The 18634-nt window shown below is 36.3% G+C and overlaps 3 protein-coding genes across 3 annotated transcripts; all 3 read right to left on the minus strand.

Moving 5' to 3' along the window:
• Positions 1-5415: 5415 nt before the first annotated feature.
• LOC135617610 (protein SMALL AUXIN UP-REGULATED RNA 12-like) lies at positions 5416-6472 on the minus strand. The gene is made up of 2 exons (XM_065118014.1): positions 6037-6472; positions 5416-5758 (listed from the first exon to the last, which is right to left on the minus strand). Exons 1-2 carry the CDS (start codon positions 6470-6472, stop codon positions 5730-5732), a joined length of 465 nt encoding a protein of 154 aa, XP_064974086.1. The 3' UTR covers positions 5416-5729.
• A 2013-nt stretch (positions 6473-8485) lies between these two features.
• Positions 8486-9841, minus strand: LOC135617609 (protein TIFY 10a-like). The gene is made up of 5 exons (XM_065118013.1): positions 9476-9841; positions 9107-9302; positions 8827-9029; positions 8700-8757; positions 8486-8625 (listed from the first exon to the last, which is right to left on the minus strand). The coding sequence occupies exons 1-5, from the start codon at positions 9618-9620 to the stop codon at positions 8499-8501; spliced, it is 729 nt and encodes a 242-aa protein (XP_064974085.1). The 5' UTR covers positions 9621-9841; the 3' UTR covers positions 8486-8498.
• Positions 9842-13952: 4111 nt separating this feature from the next.
• LOC135617612 (uncharacterized) lies at positions 13953-18105 on the minus strand. The gene is made up of 5 exons (XM_065118015.1): positions 17734-18105; positions 15566-16496; positions 15281-15376; positions 14814-14950; positions 13953-14313 (listed from the first exon to the last, which is right to left on the minus strand). Exons 1-5 carry the CDS (start codon positions 17976-17978, stop codon positions 14127-14129), a joined length of 1596 nt encoding a protein of 531 aa, XP_064974087.1. The 5' UTR covers positions 17979-18105; the 3' UTR covers positions 13953-14126.
• Positions 18106-18634: the final 529 nt, after the last annotated feature.

Raw genomic sequence — 18634 nt, forward strand, 5'->3', positions numbered from 1 at the left:
TGGTCTTGCTGTCTTCTTCTTTGGGTGTTTTGACTGTGACATTGGAGGGAGAGGAAGGTCACAGGTCAAGTTGGACATGCACATGCAGAAACCTAATGTCCAATCAGAACTCCATATGTTGCAATCTGCAACCCACTTGTGTTGATATCATCCTTGTCAACCAGCTAAGAGAAAGCATGGTGTCTCACATTCACAAGACCTTGTCTTCTTCTTAGTTTATTTATCCCAGTTGTTCAACAAAGACAGCCATATCCATCATGTCTGGCTTCCAGATTATTACAAGAACATTAACATAAATGAAATGGTTCTTTCTTCCAAGTCCGAAGAAGATGACATCTCTCCTGAATCAGTAGAAGATTGCATGCATGCATGCATGCAAGTGAAAACACACTGTGTAGGTGGGTGCAACCACCTGCACAAATTAAATGCCCAGCCATTCTTAAGCTACTAATGTGGTTGAACCTTCTAAGAATGAAAGCTAAACTCTCTCTCTCTCTCTCTCTCTCTCTCTATGTAATGAGGAGGAGGGATTAGTTGAACCATGTAGGGCTGCCCATGTGCTGTGAAGCGAAGAAACCGAGGGGGTGGGGGTGGATTGGCTTCATCGAGTTCTTAACTCCAATTTACTTAAGCATCGATCTTAACATAATCCACATGTAATCCATATGACGTAGTAGGAATAGAGTGAGTTTTTGGAGGATTTCTTCCCTTCAACCTACAGCCAAACGACATCATTGAATCATTACCCGGAGCTTGGAGTAAATTCTATATTGTTCCTCACAACACACAGTTGATGAACTTGGAGGTCAACATGTCTAGGTCAGATAAGTCAATCGACTTGACCCAACAGTACAAATATCACTGATAGTGTATGGTGATCAACTTAATAAGTTTCTCTTTTTGTTTTTAAGGCCATATTGAATTATCAATCCTCCTGACATTCATTACATCGATAAATTCGATTTATGTACTAAAGGAAATTTTTATGAGTCCCATTGGGTTACTTTACCACCACTTGGTCTCCTTACACTAATATAATCTTCTATGTTTTAATATGACTGTTTTTGTAAGTTTAATTGTTTGATGCATTACTTGATCACATCTCTATGATCCCTTTTTAAGCAACTTGAGGTAATGATGTAAATGTAGGATTTTGTGCAAACATATCTGAATGCAGCATCTAAAAATGGCATTGCATGATATTATAGTTGACAAGTCTACAATTGATATATATATATATAATTTGTGTTGATCAAGGAAGAAAGATTTTAGAAGTTAAATATAGTTGAATATATGCATATGGGGATTGGACACCATCACAAATTAAAAGTTTATGCCCATTGAATCTGACTATCTTTTAGTTTACTGGTCATATAATATTATTATTCTTAATATTTATCTTACACATGAAAGCTTAATTAAATTAGAAATGGGAGGATGTACTCCCAATCTTCTTGTGGTTTGCCACAGTTAAATTTGTCTTGGATCTGGGAAGAACTTGTGTTCATCTTGAAAAAGATTTTGGGTTTGATTTTTAATGAAGATGATTGTTTTTTTAATAAATTAATAAATCCATCTTTTATTCTAAAAAAAAAAAATTTTCATCAGTTCCAAATTTTTGATGGGTTTCAAATATGCATTGAGCCTTTATTTTTACCATATATTTATCCTAATATTAGATTCAACCCCTTGTGTTGTGCATGAAACATCAGATAATAATTCTATTTCCAAAAATAAAACAACTCTCTATGAATCAAAATTCCAATGGAACTGTCTTATGCAAAAGATAAATAGCAGATAAAGCCCCACAGAAATCTGAAAGGAAAAGAAAACAGAATACATGGATGAATGCCTTGGATAGCAACAAGATATGAATATGAAAACAGAAAAGAAAACACAGCCAGAGGATCTTTGTTTTATTATCAGGACATCTGTATTTCTATGAATAATGTATATATAATTTGTGATGTGTGCCTTTAATATAATCTAATAACACGTAAAAAAAACTTTGTGATGTGATGCTACAACAAGCATGTCTAGCCATCATAATCGAATTCTATGTTCTGTTTCCTTGAAATGGTAAACATGGAGATCACATGCATGGCCTATTCAAAACAGTTCTTAGCTACAGCAGCTCTCCATCTCCACAGTCCACAGAGAGAGAGAGAGAGAGAGAGAGAGAGAGAGAGAGGGAGAGACAGATCACATGGTTGGATGGTAGCAGTGGGTCAAAAAAAGAAGCACATGGCATGTTTGATGCTTCTTTATTTATTGTGTTCACCAAATGCAAGTAGACAAAATCCACTCGTGGGGGCAAAAGGATCCCTTCATCTGATATTTCTGTTCTTTTGCTTTCCTTGTTGATAAATAAGAGAGAGAGCGAAAGAGAAGCGTCATGCATGCCATCCATTTGATCTCTACAGCAGTAGAGAAGAATTCAGGGAGGAGATGGTGGTGGGCTCATGGACCGGAACTTGGTTGTAGTATGAGATGGCTGGAAGGGAAACATCTGGGACCTGTAGCTGTAGTTGGACAGAGAGAGAGAGAGAGAGAGATGTATCACTTTGTCATGCACTGGTAGTAGGTCTTTTGCAGAGGGAGAGCTCCCATCTCGGTGCAAAACTATATCATATGTCAGTAGTTTTCTGTGCATATACATTTAAAATATTGATTTGATGATATATGAGATTTATGATTTTATTTGATAAATTATTTTATCTAAAATATTTCTAAACTTTCTCATCCATTTAAGGGTTCAAAACTTTATTCGACAAAAATTATGATTGGTACATCTTCTTATATTCACTTGCTAAGGTTGATGATTCTAAACTTTATACCATACATTTTTACACCTAAAACATTAGTGATGTATTGACTTGTTAAACATTGCGAGGCGATTTACTAAAATTTTGATTACTAATAGTAAAATCTTAAGATCAAATCTCATCGAATGTTTTAGAACAAGAAGTGAGCAATCAAACAACCTTAATTTGGTGCCATCTTTACTATGAGTTAGTGCAAGTCTTTTCCTAAACTCAATATAATACCTGTTAATTCTTCTACATCTATATTCTACTAGTCCGGCATAAGTGGATCGGATAGTAGAACAGGAAAAAAATTGGAATACGTTATTGATGATGCTTCGATCCACCAACTATATCGATCTTTGCTTGATTGACAAGCCAATATGAGTGCATCGTTCGGTATGTAGTCTTTGTTTTCAATGATGGCATCGATCCCACTCTTTAAGAGATGATAATGATGGATCGATGAAATAGCTACGTGATCCAAAAAAATACAACTCAAAAGCTGAATTCATTTAACACAACTATGCGTTGATAGCCATGAAGGACAACATCATGAGAAGCAGAAAGAGCATCGAAAGTGTACTACGATTAATTGTGATTATTCCATGACATAAACAGAGGTATAAGTGACTTAAAACCATCCACAAGTTGATAATCATCGGAAGCAATCATTCTGTATAGCTAACATTCACGATGAACGACCTAATTGTCATGTCAAGGTTTTCTCTCATGGAATAACGTCGGATAGGTATATAGTAATGATAGCTTAGTGGGAAATTATCGGTTAATCTTGGAGATTAATTAATCCAAACAGGTTTTTATTGGATTGGAACGAATCAGGTCAAATCAAATTCGGGTCAACTTTATCATCATAGTCATATCAGAGAAAATATATTATTTATTCAACCAGTCAGGCTTTGAAACATGCAATTAGGGCACTAAGTAGCTAATTTTTTGTATATATATATATATATATATATATATATATATATATATATATATATATATATATATATATATATATATATATATATATATATATATATATATATATATATACAAACAGATAAGTTTGTTTCACAAAGTGATAATATTATTTGTAATCTCATTTTTAAATATTTTAATATTTCTAAATTATGTATTTATAAATAAATGAAAATATCCTGTATTTATAAATAAAGGATGGCATCAACGATAATAACGAGCGACATTAGCGACGATGACAAAGAGCACGAAAGAGAATCGATAAGAAATATCACCCGATCGATGACGATATCAACAAGAGACGTGTTGTGAGGGAAGAAAAAAAAGAATAAGATAAAATCGATAAAATGCAAGCTATCGATAGTAAAATAATATTTTATTATTTTTTCAAGAGGTGGTGTAATAAATGAGCTGCCAACAGGAAACTTATTCCCCAAGAGATTACTTTTTAACCTGCAAACTAAATCACTCCAAACATGCTTTACAAACTTCAAACTGTTCCATTAACCACAAGAACATGAATTCTTACGAAAGTTGGTGGAAGAAACAGGCAAAGACCGGTACAAACAGCTTGGCTGTTCATGATCCACAAAGAGGAACACAGAGATCAAGTGGCGTATGCCTTTCTGATCCATGGAGTTTGATGCGTGTTCTTCCGCAGCATCCATTCCTTGAACCTCTTGGCGTTGCATGGAATCTCAAGGATGCCTGTTTTGCGGAATCCCAACTCCTGAGCTGATACGTAGAGGAGCTCCACCATCTCTGCGTCTCGCTGCATGGCAGTGTGGATCATGAAGCGCTTGGACTCGTCCGACGTCCATGGCCTGGAATGCTGCAGATTCTACCTGTCTTGCTCAGCCTCGTTTCCATGATCGGCTCTGGGTTCTCTTGCTTAATCCTATCGACCGATGTCCCTTTGATGCAGATTAGTTTGGATTTATGTTGATGAGTCTATCTTGATTGTTTGCGATGTTGATTGGGGAGCATTTGATTGCTTTAAGATTAAAAAAACAAAGGCAATTTGCAGTCAGGAAGAAATCTATCGAGAAGCTCAGATCACGCCAAATGGTCCCTCGAGTGGATTCTGAAGTTGATATGCTGCCTAGTCCAGAGTATGTAAGGTAGAACAAATAATTCACATATGTAATCCACTAAGTTCTTGCAGTCAAAAGAGAATTTAGTTTACTAAGAATCAAAAGGAGTAATCTATCCATGAAGATAAGCAAGTCAGACTACAAATATATGGCATTAGATATGGCTTTAGCATTTCCTAGTTATAGCACATCAAGAGGACACAGTAAACTTGCTACCCAATATTGCTCAGCTTCTTATCTAATTTACCAGCATGCTTTCAGTTCATAGACACAATGACATAAAAGTTCTCCAATTAAGTCCCCTTTGTAAGCTACAAAGAACGATTGGCTTTTGTAAATGAAGAACATCAAATGCCCCACCACATTATCATTCAACCAATGCGATATCGATCTCTCAAGTTTTAGTGGTTGTTGTGTTCTGGTTTTTGACAGTCGGCGATGACGATTTAAGGTTTCATTAAAACGGAATAGAGTACCCACCTACTGTGACATACTCTAATGATATAAACAAGCAGACATTAGACATGTAATAACCAACAAAAGTGGATTATAGCAATGCATCGAAACCAAGGATCACAATAGTCACATGTTAACAGAATCATTTCTCAAGACTGTAAAGAACCAGTACAGCAAACCCATTGATTCATAAGGAAAAGAAGGGAAGAAGAAGGAAAACAGAAAAGGTTGAACCTCAAATCCTTACACGCAATACACTGAGTACATCGGATTCCAACAAATTTGTCTTAGCAAAAAAGAAATCACTAACTTTGATCAGACGGCAACCACTTAACTGTAAATGAATCAGGCCTTCGACACTGCAGAATGCAAACAAGTCCAAGTAGTACTATTCCTCTAAGCCTGTTGGATTTCCTTCTGCAGAAGCAAAACAGAAGAATGAATAAGTGGGATATGATGGCATCTCACTCTACCTTTTGTTTCTCTTTTCCCTTGTAATTGAGTCAGAAGTGAGTTTTCTATTTCTTCTATTATGTTTTGGACGACCATTCCTAGGTTCCATAGAATTTAACTATCATGAAAACTTGGAATATAGATTGCTAGAGCAAGTGGTATGAAAATCTGTGCAAACTATGCAGCAAAAAGGACAAGCTTGAGTTTGGATAGACAATAAAGGGAATGAAATAGGAACTCACCATCATCAATGAGGCCCCTTTTATATCTTTCCATGCAGAGGAGAATATACTTGAAAGTTTCCACCTCACAAGGGATCGTGAGCGCGCCCTGATGATCAAATCCAAACTCCTCCTCAGCCTTGTCTAGGAGCAGTTTAAACACTGGAAGGCTCAGGTAACTTGTCGGTATGACGAACCTCCGCTGCTCTGGTCCTATGTAGACCGGGCAGTGACCCTTGGGGACATCAGGTGGGGGTTGCGGGCTTTGGCAGCTCTCTTCATCTGAGTCACATTGGGACAACACATTCTTTAGGCGCTTGTCGACAGAAGGGGGAATACCAGATGAACATGGTTGCTCCTCCTTTTTACTGAGGGCAACCGATTGCCATTTATGCAGCATCTCTCTGAGTCTTACTATCTGCCAGATCCCTGTCATCTTCACACTTTCGTCGCTCATGGTGGGAGGACTTAACAAGCAATGGACACACACAGTACCAACAGTGATGAATCAGGCACACCAAGTATCAGTGATCACAAGAATTCATAATTCTTCTGACTGTACAAGACAAAACTTTGGTTAATTATTGGGAAGCAAAATAAATAACACCAAGATGGAGTCCAATGCCTGAATGCTAATAAAATCAAATGGAAAGTTTTAACAAGCACAGATTTGATCAAATTTCACCTGGCACAATGTTTAATTAAGTTTCAGCTTCTAAAAATATTATCATACTCAAATCAAAGAAATAAGGCCTTTATGTAGAACCAATGTATTCTTAACCTAATAAAACTTCGTTTTAGACTGGTGATGAATCTCTATCAATTGGTACAATGACGATGCAGATCAAGGAAATATTGAACTGCTTAATCCATGGCTTGATGGGAAGGAGCACAACATTGTAACACAATGCCTGCTGCCACAAATATACAATTCAAATTTAAACTAAAGAAGAATGTCTTTGTTGAGGCATCCAAGTTGGTTAGTATATTACTGCACAAGTGATAGGTCTCAAATTCAAGTCCACATGTGAGTATCATATATCATTTAATTGAATGAAAATGCTTTTCAAATTTAAAGAAAAAAAAAGAAGAATACTATTGTGAAGCTTCTTCTGAATCTATCAAAATGATTAGGCTTCAAATGATGGTATCCCTCAGCTTGGGACACCCATCAAACGATTAAAACAATGACACATGGTATGGCGATTGGACAAACATGAAGGCATGTGGTGATTAGCATCACTGTATCACTAATCATATTCCAAAATGGCCCAAAACATGGAATTTATGGGCCCTATAGACAGAGTACACATTGCACGAGCATAATGCAGTTGGAATTTTCTTCCTTGATTTCTTTAAATAGAAGAACGCATCAAATACAGACAATCCAGGATTATGTCTTGTAGTTTCTTGCTTCCAATTACAAAAAGGGCTTAAATATAAATAATCGAATCAGATTATGTGTATCTTGGTATGCATCAACAGCCTAACCTTTTCTCAAAATAATATAAAACATACTCAAATAAACACCCTAATATTTTCTTCAAATTGCAGCCGGAATGTTCTATCATCCACACAGGTTCCTTATTACATTGCCACATTACAAGAACGTCATGATTGCATCAAAGAAACATAAGAACAATTAATTTAAAGGGAAATGTATGTAGTGCCTGTACCAACTTGGCATTTTCGATCAATGTCATGTTGGCTCATAAGGTAAACCAAAACAAGCAGATGTTACGCCAGAAAGTCATGAAATACGACCATCAACATATCAATTTCCAACAGGAAATAAGAATCTCTATTGCGTAAAGAATTGGATTGGAATAGCACCGAATCAATGTGGAAACAAAGAGACCAAAAACATCTTTTTTAAGATCAGAGCCAGAAATTGTTTAATCATGGGATCATAAAGAGGAAAAAGATTCAAGATAGGATTGCGTGCTTGGGACGGCGATCACCTTCCGAGGCATCGCAGATGGAGAGGCGATCACGAACAGGGAGGAGATGCTGCCATTGCGGAAGGAAACGAAGGGCTGTCGAGAGAAACAGAGAAGAGCGAGGAGAGGAAAGGGAGGAGAAAAGGAAGGGCCTGTTTATAGTCGAAACTAGAATGACAGTTTTACCCCCAACAATGATGCTTACGCCCCCCTCTCTCCCCAACAGGGAATGGTCCGTCCACGTGTCAATTCATACGTGAGCGAGGCATCTTGTGCGGGATCGCCTTGCGGCGCCTTACGATTCGGGCTCCTTTTCGATTCTCTCCATCGGATGGTCAGGATCGGTTCGATTGGTAGGGGGTCACAAAAGCCTTCCTTCGTCAAGCAGAGAGAAGAAGACGATGTACCAAAAGAAGGTCTTAACATATAGCAGCATCGAAAGAAACAATGGGAGGACTACTTGCACATCCCCAGGCATGTCTTCGTCTCAACCAAGCAGGATGCAGGGGAACAGTGCCTACAAATCAACGTCTTGATCTCAAGCTATCTGCTACTCTGAGAACTGCTTTCTGGTTTAGGACCCAAGCTGAGCCATGGCTGGTTCTCCGCTGGCTTTGCCGCCGCCGGCCCTGCTGATCCACCAGGGACTTGATATGGTGCTTGGCCCATCCTAAAAGTTCAGAGCTCAGGATCAACACACAATCATGGGGAAGGAAAGGAAAATTACGAGGGAGAAGTACCGACCGGTCCTTCCTCTTCCCAAGGAATCGGTTGAGGGAGTTCCTCCTCGCTATGGGCATGTCTGTCACCAATGGAGGATCCATGAGCATGATGTGAAGAAGCATCAAGAATGTTAACGAAGGGTGATTACCGGAAGAATTAGCCTGGCCGGGCTCTGGCAGACTACTCTGCAGCGCCACCGCCGGTTCATTCGAGGTGCAGTCAGCTGCAGGATCTGCAATGCTCTCTTTGCTCGCCATGAGCAGCAGATCTTTGGCCTTGTCTGCGGGGAAATTGTCGAACACCAGAATCTGTCCGCCGTAGAAGATCGTCAACTGGTCCTTCCCAATCTCCCTGAGGTATCCATCTTAGAATTATATTCTTTAGCTGGAAACATGAAAGAAACAGATAGTTTTGGAGCTAAATCTTACTTAGCATCCGAAGGTTTGGTAGATTCCTCTGTTCTCGGAATGGCAGAAGAGTTAAGGCTAATGGAGTGCTGGGAAACCATCAGCTCCAGAGAATTTGAAGCATTTTTATCTGTACTTTTGTCAGCATGGTGATGATCCATTCCTGAGACTTCATTTCCTGGTTTGAAGCAGATGGTGTTGGGTACCCAAAAATTCCCTGAAAGATGAAGAAAAAGGCAGAACATTAAGAAATAAGAATTGGTGAACGAAAACTTGGTTGTATTATTTCTCTGACTAAGATCAAAGTACAAACACTGCAAATCTGGGAGACTCAGAAAAAGATTCAGTGTCGAGATCAAACTAGGACACCATAGATCATTAGAATCTGACCTTTAGCTTGGTGGTCAATTGGTCTTGGAGCCAGCAGAAGACCAAGGTCACCAAAGCTGCCATTCTTCTTCAAGTACTGGCTCAAGAGTCTGCATGTGAGTGAGAAGTGGGATCTTCCCACTAACCTCTCTCCTCCTTTCTCCATTGCTTCTCTTCTCTCCTCCCTCTTACCTGTCTGCCTTCTTTTAAACCCTCCTCCTGTTTCTTCTGGTAACAGAGAAGAAACTTAGAGAAGAAGGTGAGACACAGACTGATGATATGCCTCTTTGCTTCCTGCTTTTTCGAGTGGTGGAAACAAGTGGAGGAACAGCAAACCGAATAAGAATAGCCGAAGAGAAAACACATGGCCCATGAAGCAGTAGAATAATGGATGGTGTGACTGTCTCACTTTAGAGAGCACAGGAAAAAGGTACGGACCGATTCATTTCTTGCTCTTCTTCTGCTGCTGCTGCTGTTCTTTGCATGGTGTACATGCAAAAGGATCGGATACTTCACAGTAAAAGCAAGTGCTTCATCTGTTGTTGGACAAGGTGACGTAAAAGGAAGAAGAAGTGGCTCGTGAAGACAATGATAGAGGAAGACAATGGCATGATCGAGTGGAGTGAGGTGAAAGGAAGCGAGGGAGATTGCAGGTGGGTGCGTGGTGGCTTCGCCGAAGTGGTTTCGGCCGCCCATAGAGTGGCACATTTGCAACGCGTTGGATGGGGACATTTGATGTGAGATGTCACTTTAGAGTGTGGACATCTTTTGTCTATTTATTCTTTATAATTAATTTTAACATGTGTATATATTCCTTCAAAATATAAAATTTTATATTATATTATATTATATATATAGTTATATTTAATTTTTATTATACTAATACTCTTTAAAAGCTCTATTATATCAAAAATATAAGAGTATTTGTAACACTACTTATACTTCTATCCATACCGTATGTATATGATTAAAGTAAGATATTATATTTTAATTTTTATTATTGTTATTGATAAAAGTATAATATAAATTAGACAATCTTACGATTAAAACATTCTAATTTACTAGACAAAATGATGAAGTTTCGCATATGCATAATATTTTTTATATTTATTGATAATTATAATTTTTAACAAAAAAATATAAATAAAATATATCTAAAATTTACACATACAAAATGTCTATAAACTTGCACGTGCTTTCTTCCCAAACCTAATCACTTGAGGTATTAGTATTCTTGTAAAAGAGAATCCGTAGTGAATCATCACTTACTAAGAATAAACTTTTATAGTTTTATTCAAATGAACATGGCATTCAATATTTCAAAATCGTTGACATAAGATATTTAATAGTAAACTTCTCATCCTATAATTTTTTTTTTTAATAAATATAATCTTATAATATAGCATATGCAAAATAAAAAGATAAAATTCTACAACGAAATATTTTGAAATGATTATATGCATGTAGGAAGTATAATAAATTTATTAACTTCTATATCTCATATCATAACATATATATACATATTCATATCGTATGTCATCGTAATATATATGTGCACTTCCACACCGGATGTTATAATATATATATGCACTTCCACACCGCACGTTATAATATATGTGTACACTTTTACACTGCACAACATGATATACACATACACTTTCACATCACACGCCATAATATATACGTATACTCTCACACTGAATGTCATAACATGTATACAATAACATATTTATACATTCCTACACTACATGTCATCATTTATACATGCATATAAGATTTTTTATTATTCATATATTTTTATACTTATAAAATATATATATTCAGCTCATGAGAATCATATAATTCAAAAAATATTTTATAAAATATATTATAAATATGATAATTTATACGATCACTATTTTACAGTAAATTAAACTTATACTTAACTAGTCGAACTTAAAAAATGAAGATACTAATAAAATATCATATCCCTTAGTGATGTGCTAGGGAGTGATACAACTATCAAATTAGGAGTACAAGGTCATAAGATATCTTAGTTAAGAACTCTACCTCTTGAATTATTAATTTTATAATAACTTATTATAATAATTTATAGAAAATTTGATAAAATCTATCATAAAATAAACTATACTTAACCTAAAAGTTCATCTGGATTTTATTATTATTATTTTAATAATTTACTTTATAATCAAATGAACTAAGTATCAACCAAACCATCATATCATCTGCGAAGAAATTTTTCTTTACTATTTTAACTGATTAAACGATCTTGAATTATCATGAAATTTTATAGAAAATTAGGAAGCATATAAAACTAAATACGTAATAAATTTTAACTTAAAACATAATTATTCGGAGGCTAAAATAGCCTCCTAATTCAACTACCAATCCATATTCTATTGTGTTGAAACTAGGTTAGGACTATCTAAATTTATAAATCTATTTTGGTACACAAAGATAGTATTCACTCAATTCCAAATTTTAGAAGTCCATAAAGAAATCTTTTAAAATATATAAAAGGATAGAATCAAATCAAATATCTAAAAAGGTCAATTTAGCTCAAATAAAATTTTTCTAAAAGAATAAGAGATTTTGAATATCTCAAATTAGGATAATTATGAACCAATTTCAAATTAAGATGAGGCAAAACATATCCAAAATTAATAATAAATTTAAAATCTAGATTACTCAAAAGCAGTTAAAATGATTAGTTTATAATATATAAAACTAAGATCATAAGGAAAGAATTAAAATTTTTTTATCTCCATATTCCTCACAGTTGGGGTTTCTGTCCTCCATGATAAAAGTTACGAAAATAACTAAAAAAAAGAAGAGAAAGAATCATGAGTTATTAGATTAATAAACAAGATGATGTCAAAATAAGGTAGAAGTACTTAAAAGATTACCTTGAGGTCTAGGATTTAATCTCATTATACCTTATTTCAAGTTTTTTTTTTTTCGTTTACTAAAACAAAGGTCGCAGTAATATTGATTAAGTTTAATTTGGTTTGACAAAGATGATTTTTTTTTTGTCTAAACTCATCGTTCAATCTACTTATATGTATCAACATTTGTAGTATAACACTCTCTGACTTATATTTCTATTTAATTTATTTATTACTCTATTCTTATCAAAGTAGTCTATTATCCTTCAAATACATTAAATTTAAAACTTCAATTTTTATTTTAATTATATTCAAACTCATTCAAACCCTAAGATTTATTGAATGTTGATTAAAATTCAACCGGCACTTTTAATCACTATATACGTACTTATTATCATAATTTAACATCATACTCAAATCCGTTAGTACATTTTGACTTATTGTATTGTGTTTAAAGTAAATATTAATACTTATGCATGCTTAATTAATATTTAGTATAATACTAAAATTAATATTTAAAAAAATATTTTAATCTTTAAAATAAAAAAAAACATTAATATATCATTTATCGAATGATACATATCACAAATCATATCATTAAGTGATGATATAATATATATATATAGATATATATATATATATAGATATATATATATATATATATATATATATATATATATATATATATATATAATTTATGTTTTTATTGACATACTAGTTATAGATGAAAGTATGTGAAACTAGGACACTAACTATAGTATTGTACTTTTAAAATAAATGTCGAAGATATATTATTGGACATTATTCTTAATCGATCAACATTTAATATAAGAAGAAGCCTAGTCAATATGATAAAAGGTGAATTAGATACGCCATGTTTACATAATATTTAAAGGAAATATGAACTCATTAATGGTGATTATAGAATCAATAATATATAAAATAATCTTTTAAAGTATATTGTTACTCTACACTCACTAAATTAATTAGGATTTGAAAAACGAGTCAATCCAATACTTTGATCAATCCTTCTTCTTCTTTTTATTTTATTTTATTTTATTTTGCAAAAGTGATATATGTGTTAGTAGGTTCATACATGTAAAATAATATTCTAGTGACGACGTACAAAACTCACAAACGATCGAGCAAGAAGAATTTTGCAGGTTTTGAGGCAATCTCGGACTTGCCGCACTCTGTATTATGGCTTTCTTTTTGACTTTTGAGTCCTTCGCACAAAGTGTCTCTCATCTGCAAAGTTCATTTGACGTTATTGACTAACAAAACATTGTCTCAAAACATGAATTAGGTGTGTAGAATCACAAGTAGTTTTGTTTGCATTATCTACATAATAATGCTTCGATCAATGGCAGCTGAAACAATAACAGATTATAATCAGGACATGAACAAGCACAGTATAATACATCAGCCCATAAATTCGCCAAATTGTAGAAATGAAGACCTGAATTCTTGTAATACTTTCATCAAGCAACAGCAAAAGTTAGAAGAAGAGATTGCAAGTGCAGAATCCAAAGCACACTTTTGAATAATCCGGCAGTAATTCACCTCTTGAAAACCCATTTGGTACAAAAAAGAATGAATGGGGGACTAAGAAATGAAAAGATAAAAGAAGAGATTGCTATTTGCCGGTCTCTAAAACAACAGGACAACAGAACGAGTACTATTTTTCGTCAACCGATATAAAGTAAATTACTGCTAAGTCGTACAAGCTAATCAAATCCTTCGATAACAAACTAGCCACTACAAGCAGGTAGATGCTGATCGTGTTGCTACTCCCTTTTATCTTCTTCGATGTCGCCATTGTGTGAGGTGGTAGTGTCATTGCTCACAGCTGCTCTAGCATCCATCAAACCAGCAGAACCACGGGCATCCTTTGAAGAAACTGGTCCTGGCTTTATTAGAGAAAGTGAGTCCTCTCGATCAAAATCTTCAGATCCATCATCCGAGTAAGCATATCTGAAAGAAAAGATTAAATTAGTCCATCCAGCATTGCATGGATACAAATACCAGAATTTGACATGAAGATGCCTCCAAGTATATGAACTCCAATCTGGTGAGGACACAGCATGCAGATATGGGGAGACATCACGGAAGAATCATTAAAAAGAAAGCACACTTATTTTATGATTTTGTAAGAACACCAAAACCCTAGAGTTAAAATTGATGAGAAGACTTGGAATTGAAAAAATCTGCTTCTTATGCTGTTATATATTGTTCGATATTGTACTAGTCTAACTAGAGTTAATAAGTGCAGTAATTTAAACATCGTGTTCCTTAGATATTGAGAAACATATTCTCTACAGTGAATCAAACTTAGTACTCCGTAGAGAATTAGAAACAGGTTATGCCACCCTGATTTTCATTTAACTACTGATTGAATCGGTGAAACATCCTGAAGTACACATAAAAGGCCATAAAAAACAAGTTACACGATCTGCGGGATCTAGGGATTTCACCTCATTGAGTTTTGAGAGGGCGCCCAAAGAGCAGCAATTACGCAGAGAAGAGAGAACGACAGGACCTGCCAAAACGCAGGAATGATCCAGGCATTCTGCCAGTGCCCATTGTATACATCATTTGACTTGAAATAAAGCTGCAGGGAAATAACACCACCTAATTATGCATGCATCACAAAATGACTCATCAAAGAGGCTGTAAAGGTAAGGATGAGTACTTGATAAGGTACTGGGAAAATCAATTATGAAATATTATGCTAACAAGAGTGGTCCCAGAATAATCATATAGGAAGTAATATATACCAAAGAGCTAGAGTTAGTGTGATTCTAATTTTAGAGTGCTAACTTTAGGCACCATCAATAACAGGTTTAAATCTCAGGAGCATAAAACGTTAATACTGCCACTTACTATTGTATATGCACAGGACATGGTTTGTTCAACATGATGCAAAAGAGATTATTGTTACCTCATAGCAAATCCATCCAACAGATACAAGAACAGTGATGGCCAATGCATTTGTGAATTTCCTGTAAATGTCTAGCTTAGCTATCAATCGCCTTGCCTGTCAGGAATCATAATACACTTCTTAGGCTTCATTTTTAGTAAAAGTTTATTTTCATAAATAATGTTGACATCGATAACTTTAAAGAGAAACAAACATATCCCAGCAAATGCAAAGTAAGAAAGGAATAGTGTAAAAAAATTTCCTAAAATCGACAGCCATTATCAGAAATCAGAAAATTGCAATTACCTGGAGCTTGTCCAGAGTTTTGGAAAGAGAAGTAAAGATCCATATAATGAAAAATGTATCCAAAAGCGCCACGGGAAGAACCAAAAAGAGTCTTGCTTTTCCGGCAAAATCACTTACAGCACCAGCATTCTCCACCAACTCAAGTATCTCAGAAGCAAGGAAAAATGTTGCTCCAAGCATAATCACCTTCGATGTGAGACCACCCAAGGTAGGCCTGACAACACCATACCCCATAGAAACAACTAGAATAATAACCCACGACACTGTTCGTTTAACTGAACCAAACGTTACTGCCCAAAAGGTGATCCCCATTGGTCTAAGTCCAGTTTCATTGAATTCAGCATACTCGAAGTACCACAATGCCATTTCCAGCATGCCTAATGCGATGACAAGTGTTATGCAGTTCTGGAGTGGAAGAACCTCTCTCCAAAATCTCACATACTGTGAAAACCAAAATATCCCAAGTATCACAAATGCAAGAGACATGAATCCATAAAAGTTCATGAGAGGAGCCATCCTTCCTGGCAGGTAGCCAGTGGGATTTTTCCACACGGTCTTCCCGTCTATGACCAGCCCATTAAGAGCTGGGTCACAATATATAAAATACAGGTTGTACATCCCAGTTCTTGTGATGGGTATACTCTGGGATGGCAATGTTGCAACAAGATCCTTTCCATTAAAAGTGGCTGCAAGCACCTGAGGCCACTTAGGATTCTGAGCAGAGGGCCGATAGATGACTGTGCCTTGGGTGCAAGCACCCAATTTTGCCAGATCTGGTGTGCAGCAAACAGCTCGTTGACCACCATAGGCTGACCCACCAATTGTCTCCCGATCTTCTACTTCAAATATGATAGCTTGCACCAAAACAGAATCACCATCTTTACTGTTCTCAACAGATTTCTCAGGCCGTGTGAAAGTGATCTTCTCAAAGCTGAAAAAACAAACGAGATAAACTCTGAGATTTCTTGATGCGGGGTTTACTTGATATGGAACCAAGTTGGAAGCATCATATTCAGTATTTTTAGTAAATTATGGTTTTTAAGAACCATATTCTGCAAACTAATTATCTTTTCAGAGTAATAGCTTTCAGATGTAAAATTCTCAAGCTTTCTGTCAAGGCACTTCATTTCTGTGTATACATTTTCTTTCATAACTAGATATATCAGGATTTCTAATAAAAAGAACTAAATGAGCAGGATATTGTACCAAAAATCAACAGGTTAAGCAGAGAGAATCTTCTGAATTTATCACTCAATAACTACTGAAAATGCATCAGATTTTAATCAAGAGATGCAATTTTAGCACATTTTACAAACAATTTACCATTAATTTACGGTGCTGCATATAAAATAAGTAGTGCATTCCAACAAAAGAAAGAGAAGTAAAAGTCGGGGATGAGCGAAAAACATAATCCTAGGTGAAATTCAACACGATATTCATCATCACTTCTCCTTAGTACATGGAACCCTAAGCATCCATTTATCGGCCACTAAGCAACTCCAGCATAATGTTATATTTTTCTCATTCATGTCCTGCAATTACTATTTGTTTGACTTATTAGTGCATTAGCAGACAACTGGAAATACCTTAAAAAGTTAACAAGCTCCCCGTTAAGGATCGCAAACACATGTCAAATATTGAAATTTCTAAAATCAGATGAAAATTCGGACTAAATTATGATAAACCAAACCAGAGACTTCGTACCCACACGTAGCACTTGAAAACTATTTTATATAACGATAGAGCTGGAACAGATCTTTCCAGATAATGCAAATGACTGAAATTCTGAAATCTATGCAAAAAATCTACATCAATATGGAAACTTGATGGTGTATATCTATCAGATTGCATCAGAACAATCATATGGTTTGATTAATATTTAAGTTCATGTTACATCAGTTGTACATACCAGCATCACGCTAGAATTGGTGCCAAGCCTCAAACAAATTCGATGGATACCAATCAAGAAAGCATATTTACAGCACAAAAGTAAATCATTGATTGACCGAAGTAGCGCCAGATCTCCAACCTATCAACTCAATGCTCCTCCAAGAACCCAAATTACTGAGCTTGCAGGACACCGAAATCCCCACAAAAGCATAAAACCCGCAAGTCCGTATCAAGAGCGCCCCGGATCTAGCAAAAGAAATGAGGACACGGGGGATTACCGGATGAACGAGTCGCCGCGGCCGGCGGTGGCGTTGGCGTGGGGAAGCGAACCGTAAAGGCCCTCGCTGCCGCCGTGGAGGACGAACGCGTTGCCCTTTGGCGTGAACTTCTCGCCAATGTAGCTGTGGACGGAGGCATCGACGGAGGAGAAAAGGAGGAGGAGGAGGAGGAAGAAGAAGAGAAAGCCACCATGGTTGCGGAGACGAAGAGGTGGTGCAGCGGTGGCGGGATCGACGCGCGCCATTGGCCCACCGTACAGGAGATCGAGATCTAAGTCGCTCTCTCTCTCTCTCTCTCTCTCTCTCTCTCTCCTCGAAGAGGAGTGCGTGCGAGAAACGGAGTGGCTCTGGATCTGGGCGACGACTTCTCGCTGCTAATAGCAAGCTGATGTGGGAGGTTAGGACAGTAGATTAAGAAAGAAGGGCTATCCCTCTACGGACTAGGTTACTACCCTACTCCTTACACCGACATGTAGTTGGATGCAAAGATGGGGTCATCTTGTGGGACCGCGTGTTCACCTAGACATCACGAAGGCTGAAGGCGGAGTGCGATCTCACCAAGTAGAGAAAGCAGCGCTTGTTTATTTTAGTCGGTGGTGAGGTTCAGAAAGGGGTTAAAATGGCGAGGATACAAACTTTCCTACTCGGTTTGCCTAGTGCCCGCGCCCGACCTGCCTCGTGATTGAGGGCGGCAGCGATGGCCCCGCAGGAGGAGACGGGTAAACGAGGTAATTTTGAGAAACCCCGGAATTTGAGTTTTTATTGGTCTATTATTTCTTTGAAAGTTACCCAATGATAAGTTTTTATTGGCCTATTATTCCTTTGTGATGGTTAATCACAGATCCAATTAGAGGATGAATCTAATGATTAAGTCTTTATTTTGGAACGGACCGCTATACGT

Source organism: Musa acuminata, chromosome BXJ2-7 (assembly GCF_036884655.1).
Source record: "Musa acuminata AAA Group cultivar baxijiao chromosome BXJ2-7, Cavendish_Baxijiao_AAA, whole genome shotgun sequence".
Classification (NCBI taxonomy): domain Eukaryota; kingdom Viridiplantae; phylum Streptophyta; class Magnoliopsida; order Zingiberales; family Musaceae; genus Musa; species Musa acuminata.